This window comes from Protopterus annectens, chromosome 3.part0, assembly GCF_019279795.1.
Source record: "Protopterus annectens isolate FY-2018-M chromosome 3.part0, PAN1.0, whole genome shotgun sequence".
Taxonomy (NCBI): Eukaryota; Metazoa; Chordata; order Ceratodontiformes; family Protopteridae; genus Protopterus; species Protopterus annectens.
In genome coordinates this window covers 125,922,501-125,939,597 of record NC_056731.1, presented here as the reverse complement: position 1 = coordinate 125,939,597, position 17,097 = coordinate 125,922,501, and the positions used below count along the sequence as shown (strand labels likewise).

Here is a 17,097-nt window from a genome sequence, read left to right as displayed (position 1 = left end):
AATCTTATTGCTTGTACCTTGGAGCTTTTCTCCCCAGGCTTCTGCTGAAAATGGCCATAAATCCAGTCGGACTCTCCTGGGCAACAAATGTAAAATAAATAAAATAAATTGTTGTAAAAATTTTCAATAAAAACTATTGAGAAAAAAGATATATAGGGAAAGTTGGCCATGGCAGACACTGGAAGTAGACTGGAGGATAGATAGAAGCTGAAGGAAAAATCATGGGGATGGGGCATGAACCTGAGAACCAAGGGAACTGGTAGTGCTTTGAGGAGCCAGAGTGTGGACAGCCAACGTGCAGATTAAAATTTGAAAGACCTTCTGGGTTTTAAAGACAATAGGTCTGGATGTTGATCAGAAAAAAGACTGGTACCTATGATGCCCAACATACCAAAGGCATCAAAAAGTAAATGGTGGTTGGTGATGATCAGCTGCTGATGTCACATGGAGAACATATATGGTTTATACATGCAGTAGTGGTGTGGGTGAGTTTAAGGCTACAGAAGCTAACTGGTTTGTGCTAGAAGAAATTAAGTGGTGGTGCATAGGAGGTGTAACTGATGGGTGTGATTACACCAGGTGGGGGGAGAATGGGGTTTAATTAAAGCAGTAGAGATTTGGCTGGAAGTTTATAGTGAGGTGGATAACACAGGGAAGCAGCTAAGGCATGAAAGAAGCAAGACATAGAAGGCACCATGTTGGTACAAAGCATGAAGTGGGTCATGTAAACTGGAAAATGACTGAGGAAGCAGTGGAGTGAGGAAAATATATCTAGGGTATGAGGGGAAGGCTAAAGTTTAGGGAGCAACTGGGCAAAGGAGGAAAGAGCCTGTATTAGCATGCAATTGCAAAATAAAAGTTATTCAGTTAAGTTTTCTCAGCAGTGGAATTTGCATATTTAAAATGCCTGTATGCATTTTGTCTCTCAAAAGTATTATGAACAATTTTTATATTATTATTAAACAAATGTTTTCACTAAAATTAATTAAGAAATAATCAGCTGTATTAGTTGTGGGTATAAGCAACACTAAATCAGTTACTGAAATTTGTACTGTGTATTCTACATGCATGCCTTACATTTTGTTAATTTTAGCTTGTGATATAGCATAGTAATCTCTTAGAATTCCATATTGCGTGCTTTCCCTTGTGCAGTTAATGTTCAGCATTAGTAAAGGCTTCCCACCAGTGGATGTATTAAGCTTTCTGTTACAAATCTGTATGGTTCTTTTATTTCATGCATTAGAATACAAGTTAGACGTACCCATAAGAAGAACTTTAATGTAAGATGTATAAAGACCATATTTTTGCCTTGCAGATATTCTTGCTATCATTCTCATGCATACTGGATTGGTCTCAATTTATTAAACCCATCACAAGGTTTTACATGGAGTGACAATTCACCTGTAAGTTATCGTACATATCTAAGTAAGTTAGCACTATTCTAATGTGACTAGTTTGTCATGTTTAGGTGTTTGGATAGCTGAAGTGAACAAATAGTTTTTGTAATTGAATAAAGGCACTGTACTTCCTTACAGGAGAGAATGTTTAGTAATTGATTTCATCCTTTGCACCAGTCATTGAAATCTGAGCTGATTTTTGGGCATTAGTAAAAAAAATGCATTTTATACTTACCTGGCATGATTGCTGAAAGCTGTGCAGAACAGTAATTAATAAACAGAACTAAAACTGTTATTTTAGAAAAGCAGTGATTTGAGAGATAATTCTAGATGTATGAGTGTAACAATGGCATAATGAAAGCATTTTTCCAAAATATTTGATTACTGTTTTTTTCCAAAGAAAAACAATATCCAAAATCAAAATGATTAACCTTTGTAACAATAAAAAGCACAGAACAGTAGTAAGCAAAAAGAGATGAAAACAAAACAAAGAATCACAGAAAACTAGAAATTTGCTAAATAATAATAATAATAATAATAATAATAATAATAATAATAATAATAATAATAATAATAATAATAATAATAATAATAATAATGGCATTTTATGTTACCTGTACTAAGCAGAATAATGATAGGCTATGATGCAGTAGAATCACATAAGCTACAAATGAAGTGACAGCACAGGTAGGACAATATTTTTAACATGTTTTAATGTAGTAGTGTTCTGTTGTGCTGGGTATAATGCTATGAAGTTAATATAAATGCAAATTCATTTAATGATTCAGTGATACTATATACAAACTCAGGGCCTATACAGACCATTTAAGAGTTTGCCTTATTGTGGATCCTGATGCAAATGTGATATTATTAAACCATTGGTGTAAATCCCCCATAAATATACCAAAATTAGCAATGTGTAAATTGTATTTACAGCTAGGGAACTCTATAACCTCCCTGATCTATGGTGTAGAAATGTGTTTTTCAGTGTTGAGCTGACAGTATTTAAACTAACTATAAAGTTGTTCCTTGCGTCGATACTGTGAATTACAAACTCAGTACCCAATGCTGCTGCCTGAGTGTCATCATATAGGCATTTATGAAGTAAAATTATGTTAACTCTGAATAATCTGTAATCTATCAAAAAGAAGGAAAGATGTTTGAGTCTCTCACAGCAGGATAAATGACAAGACCCCCTACCTGGTTTGTGATGGTTTTCTGAATGTGCTTTAGTTAATTCAAGTGAGGGGATTTCAGTGCCTCAAAGAGCCACAATACTCCATTACTGGGTAAATGCTGTATGGACAAAGACTAATCAAGACATCTATGTTTATCTACTGTAAGAAAAAGCCACCAAAAGATGTTTTTGATAAGTTTGTAGCATTTTATAATTATCTATTTGATATCCTTATCAAATGCCAAGATAAGAGTCCACCAGGATACCTACATCCTTAACCATACTGGCAGATTGGAGGATGCAATTACTCAGTGTGTATGGGTACATGTGGTTATTTGATCCACAGTGAATCGACATTCACTTACTGTTGTTAAATCTCATGCCTTTGTTTCTTGCCCATGCAATTCATTAAGTAGGAAATGGTGGTGAATAGGACACAGACTGCACTGTGCCATGTTAGCACTTTCCCAGAAATTAGCAGGCACAATGTTTTTTTCTTAATGATCATTTACAAGGTGTCCTTACCAGTTGCATGATTCTTACAACTTATACTTGAAATCTCTGCAGTATTTATTCAGGCACAACAGACTTTTCAATATATAATCAAAGCACTCAAACCTGGTAAAAATCATTGCAATAAAGAAAAGTGCAAAACTTATTGTTTGACTCCTTTGCATGATGCACCTTGTTGTTTCTGTCGCAGAGTTTACAAAGTGGAAGAGGGCTTCCTTTTAAACTGTTTCTTTACAAGACTTCTGCATAAGTATTTATTTTACCACAGCATCCCTACTGTCATCTCAACTGGAATTTGTGTATCTTGCTTTACACATGACTAACAAAAAGTGCACCTTAAACTATATATTTTATCAAATGCAACATGCATCCAGTCTAAGCACCACAATGCACCAAAACATGTGTACATTTTTTTTACTGGACATAATGCGGGAATTTGAAAAGTATTACTAAGAATTTTAACTCAATTTCTGAACAGAAATATTGTAAGCTAATGTTATGCTGAGAAACAAATGATAGCATGGTAAATAAAACACAATGAATTAAATGTAGATTTTTCCGTAATGGAGAGCTTCTGAAAACTAATGTTGTGGTGATGATTGACTAACCTCCATATTCTGGTGCTTGTTTAATTTTTGTTGCAGGTGGACTTTATTAAATGGAGCTTTGGAGAGCCAGATAATGTGAAAGGAGTTGAGCTTTGTGTGGAAACCACATCACTGCTTAGTCAATTTTGGAGAGACAGAAACTGTGAATTATACAATGACTGGATCTGTCAAATTCGAAAAGGTATTCGATCTGAATGATTATGTATACTACCCATAATGAAACTGAAAAGGTACATTACTCATCATGTTTGCCTTAAAATGTATTTCTCTGTACAAATATATAACCGGTACATCAGTCACATGCACCATATGGAAATTCTAGAATAATTGCAGATGGGATGCAGGAAACCCTGAAACACATATCATTCTGGATGGCAAGGGTTGTTATAAACATCTAGACTGCCCTGAAATCTTTTCCAAGTCAGAAAGGTAACAGCTTTCTGCTTCATGATCTTTACCTTGTAACTACTGAGTTCACTTTAATGCACGTTGCATGCATTTTAATCATCAGTGGGTGCAATTCATAAAGACTGTACATCACAGTGTAGGCCTTAGTCTCTATAGAATAGCACACAAAAGCCTTAATGGAATTCACAAAAGGTATTATGCAACAGAGAAAGGCCATACATGACATCTTTAGTAGGGATCCCTATTGTAATTCCAAGACTTGTAATTGTGAGTCACAAAATTATGAAAAAATAAACAATGAAATCACAGGGGAACACAAAGGCAGAAACTTGCACTTCTCTTTTAAAGTTGTTTTTGAAGGGGCAAGAACCCCAGCACCCCCCTCAATGTGGGGGACTGCAACTGCCACATCCCTACTACTTATTATATACTAACTTTGAAATGTCCATACCTTGGAGAAAATGAATACTCTAAGTCAAAGCAGTTGCTGACTTAATATATGTAAGCCCCTCCCCAGGATTCAATAAAATCCATGTAAGCTCCTCCCTGACAGTGCACCATACATGCACTGCCGAGGGAGATCAGAGTTACATAGGTATTGAATCCATGCAAGCAGCAGTGTAGAAGCAGTATGGTAGTTGTGGACTGTCCAGAAAACATCTGGATAGGTGGTAAACACAGGGCAGCAATTTTTTTTTTTTTTTTTAATTATGTGTATGGTTGTGCAGTGCAGCATGGTGCTTAGTGATACAGAGCTGCACTTATAGTTATGCACATGACATCTGCCATATCTCTAAAAATAGGAACTGGATGTGATCAACTGAATTATTTTATTTTTTATCCGTGTTTTTTTATGTTTCTCCCTATTTGTGTGGAGCAGCGTGGTGCTTAGCAATGCCATCAGACATCTAAAAATTGAAACTGGATGCATTTAATTTTCATCCTTCTGCAATACTTAGCAATGTGCAAACCTGGGCAGCCTTGCCGCTCAACTGTAGCAGGTATCATAGTAGTATATGTGAAGATATACTGCTTCCCTGCTCTACCCAAGTGGCCATATAGGTTGAGTCATGAGCTACAGTGTAGTAGATCTTGTGTTCAAGTCCTGAGAACTCATATGTTTTACGTGTATTATTTTGAAAATGAGTCAGTTGACTGAAACATCACTGTAATTTAAAATAAAAAAAATTCTGAAATTTAGCAAAGCTGCATGGTGCTAAGCTCCACTTATACATGGTCAACGGTCTACTCAGTTTTCACAATGCTAGGCTTTATTTAACTAGTCTGTGTGAGTTTGTGTGATGCTAAGTGATATGCTGCTTTTTTGAAAGTTGCAGTATAATGAGTAAGGGTAGGAATACAGCTAATATAAAGACCAATAGGTGGGAATTTCACACCATTCATTGGAGTTCTCACTTGGCTGTTGATATGCCTGGTGATGTTGGTGAGGGAGCACACATTCGGGTGCAGAGGTGGGGTGTGCAGGAGTCCAAAGTGTTTGTTGGACTTCTGGTGAAGCATTATGAACCTCAGTTGCTGCAGGACAATTACCAGGGCTCAGAGTATAAGCCTGAGGCATGGGATCATTTGGCTAGGGAACTTACCAGTGCTACTGGTATCCCCGCACTGGTGAGCAGTGTTGTCACCACTATGACAACCAGAAGCATAGGAAGAGGGAAACCTTGGACACCTGGGTCCAAGAAGCTCAGGCTGGGCAGAGCCCGCAGATATGTAAGTATGTTATTCAGCACTTTGGAAATATACAAGCTCAATTTTTGCCAAACTGGTATACATAATGGATTGCTTATCTTTCAACAGCTGCAGAGAGAGGGCCCGCAATGTTCAGTCACATGCAGGGCGCCTGGCCAGGATTAGATGAGAGTGTAGTAAGTAGGGAAACTGCAAAGTAATAACTTAATGCATAACATAATATGATAATAAATTAGTTACAGAGTTTGTAGTCCTAACAGTCAGGTATGACAGACCTGCAACATGTAACATGTTTAGTAATGTGTCATGGCTTAACTGTAATGCTAAAGCAGGTTACATCAGGTAAACATGCACTACTGTGTAGTAAAATATCAGCTGATGTTGCAGTCTACCAATATTAAGAGTCACTATTCTGGTCTGCTCATTGCCTGCAATATGCTGCAGGTTGCACTCAGTTAATGGACAGGGTATACAGGTTATTTATTAGATGTCTTACATAGATATCCATGGTCTACTTGCCAGATTTGAAACAACAATAATCAATAATTCTAAAGTGTGATGGTGCTTTCTTATGTAATGTTTTCGAATACAAAGTGTTCACCGTTCCTGTATTCATTGTATGTGTATTCTAATCTGACACTAAATGTACAGCAATAAAGACTGCAGCAAAAAATGTCTGAAAGAAATGTAGTTCATTACTCAGAGTAAGATTCAAGCCTTGGTTCTGGTCATGTTGTCTGAAAGACTGCTCTGTATTCCACCCAGGCAATGAGCATGGTATATGGGTAAGGTAATTGAAGTCCTGGATTGCTATCCATGTGTCTAAATAAATGCCAGATTAAAAGGAACATTTTATCAAAAAAAATTACAGGCTTGTCCTTTGATAAGTAATCTTTCAAATAAGTTGCTTTTATTCCAATATTCACTTCATGTGTGTTCCACTCAGACACCAGTCAACCATTACATATTAACTAATAAATAGTGCACCAGAAAATGTCAAACATAAATGTAGTGCAATACCCAGATTAAGGTTCAAGTTTGAATTCTAATAATTTTCCTGAAATATGTTGTAGATAGCATTCAGTGAATGTATAGGTTATATGATAGTCATACATGTGTGTTACTGGCAGATTTCATGTGACATCAATTATTAGACAGCTAAAGTGCTCATCATGCATGTGTTCACTGCATTTGGTTTCCAATGTGATAGCACACATAGCTATGCATGTGTGTAAATGTAGGATTTCACACAAAAAGTTGCAAGAAATATCTTAAAGGTGCTAGTGTTTCGAGAATTCATTATATTGAAATAAAGTGCACATAATTCCTGCAGTCACTGCTTGTGTGTTCTAATCCCAAAGCAGCCAGCTCACAAATAACCAGCTGTCTAGTTAACTTAGTGTACATGAGCATACCTCTCAACTGTCATGCTTTTGCAGAATGTAATGACTAGTGCCCCATATGACTGCCCCTAGATTAGCCGATAAATGAGACTACTTGGAATCCAATTTATTGGCAAATCCATTTACAGAACACCTTGTTAATAGTGTATGAACACATTATGTAAAACAGTTCCCTGTAGTTGTGTACCTGCATTTCTTAGTGTTTGGGCCATACTGTGACATACTAAAGGGTTATGAGGTATGTATGTGCAACATCATCTATACAAGAATTGTAGTCAATCTAATCACAACTGATACTGCACACCTGTAGAAGTATGTAGTAGTAGTCTGTGTAGTAAGATTTCCTGTAAGGTAACTAATTATGTTTTGCTCTCTTTCCACCCCTTATCTTCTTTAATTTATTAATGTTATTTATTATTATGGTTTGATATTAATATATTATTTTAACTAACTGTTATGTTGGCCTTTTGAATTATTTCATATTGGTTTGCTGTTAACATACTGACCTTTATGTTATTTATTGTTGTGTTCGTTATAATATATCTTAATATGTATTTTGATTAATCAATAGCATCTACATTATGTTAATACAGACATTTGTTTGGTTATTACTTATCTTACCTTATGTTTATATTTAATTTACTGCAGCACAACAAGGTATGCTGGTTCCAGGCAATCCACTTACCTTCGCTCCCCCGGCCATGGCACTTTGGTCCAGCACATCTGGGCTGCAGCCTGGTGGTACCTTCTCTGCTGCCCCTGCACTGCCTGTGCTGTTAGGTAGTTCCACTCCACAGGCTGGGGCTGGGCCCCCCTCTGGGACCGGAGGTGGAGGAGACGATTCTTTCACCCATCAATAACTGCCAAGTATAGTGCGTGGGGTATGTTGAAGAGTCATCGATGCAGACCTGTGCCAGTTGGAGAGCATGCTGTCCATCTTGGTGGGGCAGTCTTGCTCCAGGTGCCAGTCTCCATCACTGCCACCACAGTGAAGGAGCAGTGCTGACAGTCCCATGGGTGAGGACTTGAATCTCACTGTTATCATGTAATTGTTCATGGGACTGGGATTCCACATCCACCCCATCCAAGGTATTCACCCCCTCTTATGTCACACACCAACCATGTCTGCTGTCTTGTCTATCTTGTCTGTCTGCCAAAGCTTCCTCACCTTCTCAACTTTCCTTCCCAACACATACCTATGTCCCTTCCCCAACATTCCACTTTTACCTTAAACAAAAAAAATGGACACCTGTCCCACAAAAAATATAATCACATACATAGCTCTCCATTTTGCATGGCTCTACTGGACACACATAATTTGGTCCAATTGATGTGAAAATGCATGTATGTTGTTGTCTCTCCTATCTGTGGGTGACAGTCTTAATTCAGCAAAAATATATGTGAAAGTGCACAGTTGTTGCTGTTCAAGAAATAGATAGGTATGCTACTTTCCTACATATGTCCTGCACATACCTACCTGCCTTTCACTTTGTTTTCCCCCTGTTTACACCCCATTTCACCTCTGTCCTAGCTCCCCATTTTTCTTTTATTTAAATATTTTTGCTTGATGCAGTGTAGGGAGTTGCATTGCTTAGCTATGCTAAATAGTGCTACATTGATATATGCTTTTAAACAAATATTAATCATGTTCAAAAAGTACACCTACACCCTATTCCTAATCCTGGACCATCGCACTTGAGGAACAGTGGCTCAACCCTCCAAGCCAAACAGTTACTAATTAACACAGACATTTTAATGAAAACATAGTAATGCACAAGCTGTCATCATTAAGTGTGTTTAAGTGATGCTGGGTATCATGCTGCACAGCAAACCATTAAAGGAAATATATAAAAATAATACTGTAATTGGTACTCTACTAGGGAAATACATCACTATAAAAACCATACACATAAGAATGAACATAAGTGAGGTATCTAATAGCAGGTAACCCTGCAATTATATGTATAACATGTAAAAATTCACTTGTTAACTCATTCCCTCCAGTACAGCTCTTTTGATTGTGCACCTTTAACTCCTAGTGGGCGTGGCTTGAGTCTTTAAAAAATAAAGTTATCACCTTACAATTCTAACAAATACTCATTGACATAGGTCAAATATCAATACAATTGTGTTTGCCATCATGTATGCTTCAAGATAAAATATTCTGATACCTCGTATAGGGCATGGTTTTGGAATTATTAATGCAAATATGAACAAGCAATATTTGACGCCTAGAGGAGCAGTAGGCGGTAACTTCAGATGCACCTGGAGGCGTCACTCGGCTGTAATGAACATTAATGTAAAAATAGAATTTTAACTGGGACTCTATTAGAGAAATACTGCACTCTAAAACGACAAACATAATAAAACATGTAAGTGCAGTCTATAACAGCAGATAACTGTGGAATGATATCTGCAACATGTAAAACTACACCTACTATATTAGTGACACTGTAGCTCAGTCTGTAAAATGCATGCTAAGTAATACTTTTTTGTATACGTAGTCCTGGGTTCAAATACAGATGCTTCTGCCACTGAAAATACATGTATGCAGACATCAACATTATAAGTTGTGATATGTATGTCTGCCTTATCACCTATTTATCCACCCAAAACAGTACAAATAGAATGTCTGTATCTAAGTAATAAAACACAAAGGCATACAGTTAGGACCACTCTTAACTACTCCTAGTACAACACTAGAAAGTGCAGAGAATGTCAGGTCATGCATTAGCCCGAATTCCCACAGGATTTTGAAGTGTGTACTGAAATTGTGGCCTAGTAATATAAAACTGCAGCCCACATGACTTGGCAGTCATCCAACTGCATGACATAATGGTCAATCTACTCCCTTACCTTTATCTAGGACACACCAACCATTTTGCCTTTGATTGTGGTACTAATAATGTTGGCTAACATACTTACCTTAAACACATGTCTGATTTTCCAGTGAAATGGGTACCCTCAATTTGGCTCTGCCTTTACAACAAAGTTTCCACAGGTCCCACACTTACTCTTACAGCTTGCTGTCCTCCAAAGTGTTCACCATCTCTGCTTATGCCTATTGCCTACAGCATCAGCTTCAGCTGTATGTAAAAAGTAGATGCCACAGATGTACTCTCTGAAATTATGTAGTATCTTTACCCCAGTAATTTCCAGCACAACATATGGGAAAGAAGTTATAATCTACATTCAGGCCTTACATCTTGTTCAGTGGTTGTATGTGATTGGCTAATTATACTGCAAATCAGCTGTGTTGGCTGCAATTAGAATTTCAGAAGCACAGATTGGTTAAGGCTCATTCACTTTGTAATGAGAACCACGTTAAAAATGTAAACAGCTAGCTAGGGGAACCATATTGGTATGAGAGCTACTTTACAGGGTGAATTCGTTGGCACAAGTGGTAAATATCTGTACCTAACAACAGAGAATCATTGATCCATCAGGTATGTAACCATTTTGTTTACAACATGATGGATATGTGTGAATATATTTAGGGGGAATGAGGTTTACAGCATTAAGCCTTTCTTAGAACTGTAATGATGACATGCGATTGATCTCCAGATTTGTTATGTTTACAGAGGAACTACAGTACATTAAGGGTGGAATTTTTTTTGTTAATGTGGTAGACTGGTCTACTGGGAATGTGCCTTTATAGCAGTTGTAATAGCACACTGCTATTTGTTTGGCACTTTGTTTTATATATTATAAGGGGGACTACCCTTAGGGGCCACACTATAATAGACTCCTGTGTTGGGTGTGTGATCATACAGCAATATCTGTCATGGCAAAAACAGGAAGAGCTGACTATTGCTGCTAATCCTAGTTTCATTTACACCCTTAGTATGTTTGCACATTGTGGAATATGAGATGTGTAATCAAGCAGTAAATACTGCCATCCATCCATCATTGGTGTATCTCTACCTAGTGTGCTCCCACATTTGTGATACTGACATATGTTCCCATTTTGTTGTCCTTCAGGAAAAGATGTATCCATGACAATGGGGTCCTTTTATGGGTTCTGAAAATGACATCATCCTGGAAGCCCTATGCCAACACCATCAACTCCTGTTGTCCAAGGGGAGGCAAAACAGGAAGAGTGGGCAGCATTGTGGGTTGACCTGTTCTGTGATGTGAATGCTGTTGGTCACCATAGCAGGACATATGAGCAGGTGTAACACTGTGCAACTGATATGATCAATTCCACATGCAGAAGAGCAGCAGACATGCCCCGGGATTCATGAAGCTTGCACCATGAGCAGGCATAGCGTAGGTGGTCTAACGCCAAATATAGCCACCGAGCGATTCAGGTACAATCCAATTCCACAAGCACTACCAGTGTACGCCAGATCTGCGCAGCTCTCGGCTCATGTATGCTAATCACCCCATGTGCAGTAGTGCATAGCGATTCATGAAGTGGTGCAGGCGAAGCGTAAGCATACAGAAATGTAAACCAAAAAAAAGTTTACATTTTTCCAAACAGAACATTGGAGCCCTGAAAGCAGACCAAACTTATGTATTACAAAGTTAACATATGCCAATGGTGAAATATACAGCCAATGACATAAAAAACACACACAACACATAAAAAATAACATTTAATATCATGGCCACACTAACGCAAAGTACAACCACAGGGCATGTGTGCACAAATGGGAACACAAGGAAAATATATACAGATGTCATAAAATTGCGATGTAAAACAAATCATGATTTCGCCATAATAGTGAATGGTATGCATGCTACACCACAACCAAGGTGCAAGGGTTGCTAATGGTCTGTGACAGTGTTCAGCATGGTAACTATGAATTAGTAGTCAATGCCATGCAAATGAGGCAAGTAATACTGAATAGCAAACGTCCCGCTGGCCTAAGGATGTACCACACTGTGCAGCGGTACAACACCGAGAAGTGGCCTGGAGGTATACCTGACATCAGCAGAGGGGTGTGCACCGTAGCTGTAAGCACATTGGAGTATTGTTAATCTGGGTTGTCCGTTGCTAAGCAAAGCTGCAGGATAGGGGTGTGGATGTAGCCATAGCTTTGCTTAGCTAAAAGCACACAAGGTGACCGAAAGCGCATGTGTACATGGATGACAATGTGCTCGAAACCTGGTAAACAGCTGCGAGCGGTGTGCACCACAGCTGAAACAGGAAGGTTATGGGAAGACAATAAGGAAATGCCGCAGTAGGGTAATTGGAGTACAACTCAGTAATTAACACCTATTAACTCACAGTGGGCCATTGACGGTAGCTAGCAAGGCTGCTAGTAGCAACCTGCAGAACAGGATAGGGGAGGTGCCAGATTGCAAAGAAAAGAGAACTGTCACCGCAGAGCAAAGCAAACCTGCAGTAGATCGGCTATAGAACACATTTCACAACACAATCCTGGGTTGGTATAGTACAAAACAAGAAAGCAGGCTGCTGGATGCATGCCTGACAATGGGAGGGGAATAGTTATGAAAAGTGAAGGCAAGGGCAAGAGGTGATCCACTGCAGCTAAATGTAATTCAACTCCAAAGACACCACAATATCAGTACCTGCGGTAAAACAAATAAGTAAGATACCCTGCAGCTCTGATTGTACATACACACCATATGACATCATCAGCTTCCAAAGCACAATAGTATAAAATGTGAAAGCACCTCACACACACTCGTGTATTCCCAAACACTGCACCATTGGTGTAAACAGACGAGGAACTTTTACAATGTACTTGTTGGGAGCTGCCATAGCTGTGGTGTGGAGGATGATGCTGACAACCACCTCAGGCCCCGGAGGAGGAGAAGAGTGTTCATACCAAGGGTAACCTACCAGGGGCTAGATGATCTGGAGATAGTACAGCATTGCAGGGTGGACAGGGACATCATGCAGCAAATCGTTGAGCTGTTCTGGCCATGCCTCAGAGGCAGAAACAACAGAGGGGAACCCATCCCAGTGCACACGAAGGTATGTGTAAGCTTGAAAATACTAGCCAGGGGTACCTTTCAAAGGCCAACTGGAGATATCATGGAGTTCTCACAGGCATCAGCATCCAGGGTACTCCACCAGTTCCTGGATGCCATGTTACCACATGCCAATGAGCATATATACTTCCCTGAATTCAGGAGGAGTTGGCCAGCAATATGCGCCTCTTCCACCATGTGGCAGATTGCCCGCAGGTACTGGGTGCAATAGACTGCATGCACATACATATCAAGTCACCACCCGGTGATCATGGTAGGCGCTACATAAACCGCAAGGGATACCGCTCCATCAACTGCCAGGTCATGTGCAATGCCCAGGGCATTATCATGGATGTGTGCTGACAACCCTGGAAGCTACCATGACTCCCACATCTGGCATGCCTCACAGCTGTACCAGGTATTTGTCAGGGGGGACATCCCATATGGCCACCTTGTGGGGGATGCTGGCTATGCACTGGAGCCGTGGATGATGACTCCCATCAAAAATGCACACACAACCATGCAAGAACGCCATAATGAGGCACACGCACAAACCAGAATCATCATAGAGCATGTGTTTTGGATGCTGAAATCACGATTCCATTGCTTAGACATATCTGGTGGAGCCTTGCTGTACTCTCCAGGCACGTGTGCCCACATCTTCATAGTATGTGCCATGCTACATGATATCATCCTGCGGAAACAGCTGCAGCAGGGACATAATGGTGAAGGCTCTCACAGCCCACCGCAATTGCCAAGGGCATCACAGGCTCAGAGGGATTCAGACCATGAACACCCTGTGCCAACCCCAGTAGGCAGACGGAGCCATGCCCAATATGCCCATGCCTTAGCAAAGAGGAAACGTATAGCACATACACTGACAGTGTAGGCCCCTATAGACTGACACAATTCTCCACCTGCACACACAGTAAAATGGATGGCACACACACACACGCAACCACCTGTAAATTGTCATGTATAGGTGGTCTACTGTGTGCATCCTACATAGGCAGCCCTCAACTATTGCACACACAACAGCTATTGGTACAAGGTAAGTCAACACCTGAACAGTAAATTAAGCTAACAGCATGTGTTGATACTGTATGTATAGGTTCCTAGGTACATCGGTAGGTACATGCCTAATTGTCAGAGGTCATTCACAAGCCTAGCCAAAATGTGTCTGCTTCGCCAGCCCATTGATTAACTAACTGTCCCTCTATGGAGCAGAGCCAATTGCGGGATCCCTGGGGTGTAACCACTGTTCCCCACCCACTCTCCAAGGATTCCATGGTGTGTTAATGAGGGGCTCCATATAATGTAATCAGGGATGTAGTTCCAAAGCATGGGGAGTACCCATGACAGGTATCTGTCACCCCAGCATTCTCCAGTTATGGTTGTGGCAAGGTGTAGCACATTACAGTGTGTGGCTCACTGTGACATGGATTCCCATAGCTGGAGCACATCCACTAAGCATCACTTGGACATACCATTAATAGGTATCATCCATATGCAAACTAACTGAGTTACACATTTGTTTGCAGTATGGAGGAACAGCCGTAGTACAGTCCTCATACTAAACACCATAACACTTGTACATATCCCAGATGCCTCTGTGGTAAAGACACTGATTGTCTCGTGCATGTTCCCGGTTCCACGACCTGCAAGGGCTGTTACGTAATTCCGATGTACCAAATAATGGATGTTGGATGCAGGTCATTAGAGCACGTTTAAGCACGTCAGTGGGTTTTTGCGCCGGCAAGTACCGGTAAGCGCCGTTTAAACATGGCTACACGGATATGCGCAAAACAGGTCTAAGCTTTGCTGAATTTCATGCAGATCACAGGCAAAGCTGGCCAGAACCACTGAAATTTGCATTATTCACCCTTGTACTAATAGTGCCTGCTCTGAGAGGTAAAACGACCACTGCCAGGAGTAGAACATGCAACCATGTACACAATCGCCTACCACTAAGCTACCTGAGATGTACCAACGGCAGGTGTGTATTGTGACAGGTTAAAACACAAAAGGGCGGAGCTCAGGAAATAGTATACACCACCATGTACCCAACGAAAGGTGTGTTTTCTCTCTATCTCTCTCTCTTTCTCTCTCTCTATACATATATATATATATATATATATATATATATATATATATATATATATATATATATATATATATATAAAATATATAGAGAGAAAGGGTGATAGAGAGATATATGTCAATATATACGGATATACATATATATGCAAATATATAGATAGGTTAACAACATGTACAGAACGATGGAGGTACATATAAATAGGATACTGCCAAATACCGAATGCTTTACATACAGACACACGTAATCACAAGGCTTAAAGACCGAAAGACCACAGTACCGGAACACTAGAACCATGAGTACTATTATCATGATGTTAAGGGACATTTAGTTAGTGCTTGTGGTGCTGCGGTTCAGGAAGGTACTGTGTTTAAGTGTGTTTCTGATTGCTGTAGTTTGTGTAAGCGTGTTCTGAGTGCGGTGTGTGTTTCCGTGGGACTGTAATGTGTGTGTGTATGTTTGCTTTGTGTGTCTGTTCGTGCTATCTCGGAGGTAGATTATTACAGTAGGTGTGGTGTGGGGGGTGCAGCCACCCACATGGGGTGTGTATGGGGGCATGGCCACCTGGCCATACGTAGTGTAGGATGGTTGTTTGGATGTGATGGGTAGCAGTGTATCTGTGTGTGTGTGTGTGTGTGTGTGTGTGTGTGTGTGTGTGTGTGTGTGTGTGTTCTGTGTTTGTGTTAGTTCCGAGAGTTTGACTGTCTCGTGTTTGAGTGTTCGGTATTGTGGGGTTTGGGAGTCTGTGAATGGTAATGTGGTTGTTGGTAGTGTGTGTGTTCCTAAATCCATGGGTATGCTGTATACTGCGGTTGAAGTCTTCAAATATGTGCACAACATGGACCATAGCAATCACACATTCCGCCATGACTGAATGTTATGAATAAAGGATATGGAGAGTATATTATAGCAATAACCCACGCCTGGGTGTGGGTAATGCTGGATTTACCCACGGTTGATGTGGTTTGGTCACGAGGGCAAAGCCCGAGTGGCCAAACAAAGACAACCGTGAGTAAATCCAGCATTACCCACACCCAGAAGTGTATTATTGTAATGACATTATTTAAGAAAAAATATTTTCTTAAATAATGGCATTGTATAATGCCTCCTTGCTTTTCCGCAGCTGTCTGATATTCTGCGGCAGTTCTGATGTACTGCACATGTGTATGCTTATGCAGTACATCAGAGCTGTGGGCAAAAGCAACAGAGAAAGCAAGATCTCCGTTGTTTTTTACTAACTGTCTCGCTATGTTAAAGGAGTTTAACATAGCGAGACAGCTTTAAAAAAAGCAACTGAGAATCTCCGTTGCCTTTCTAAAGCTGTCTTGCAATGTTAAACTCCTTTAACATAGTGAGACACTTTGTAAAAAGCAATGGAGATCTTGCTTTCTCCATTGCTTTTTCCCACAGCTCTGATGTACTGTGTAAGCATACATATGCGCAGTACATCAGAACTGCCACAGAATACCAGACCACTGCGGAAGGGCAGCAAGGAGGCATTATACAATGCCATTATTTAAGAAAAATAATCATTTTTTTCTTAAATAATGTCATTGTATAATAGCAATAACCCACTTCTGGGTGTGGGTAATGCTGGATGTACCCACGGTTGTCTTTGTTTGGCCACTTGGGCTTCGCCCTCCTGACCAAACCACACCAACAGTGGGTAAATTAGCATTACCCACACCCAGGCATGGGTTATTGCTATAATACACTATTACAAATATGTGCTATGGACATGAGCTAAAGATAGGGTTACCACCTGTCCCACCTTGTGAGGGGCAGTCCCTCTATGTGCGGTAGTGTCCTGACCAAAATTAGTACAAATACTAATGTCCTA

General features: G+C 40.0%; 1 protein-coding gene across 1 annotated transcript in view; it reads left to right on the top strand.

The window, feature by feature from the left end:
* Positions 1-17,097, top strand: part of LOC122796782 (macrophage mannose receptor 1-like) — a 2,734,532-nt gene that overhangs the window by 1,267,460 nt on the left and 1,449,975 nt on the right. The window contains 2 exon segments of the mRNA XM_044065509.1: positions 1,316-1,403; positions 3,732-3,876. Of these exon segments, the coding sequence (XP_043921444.1) occupies positions 1,316-1,403; positions 3,732-3,876 (233 nt within the window).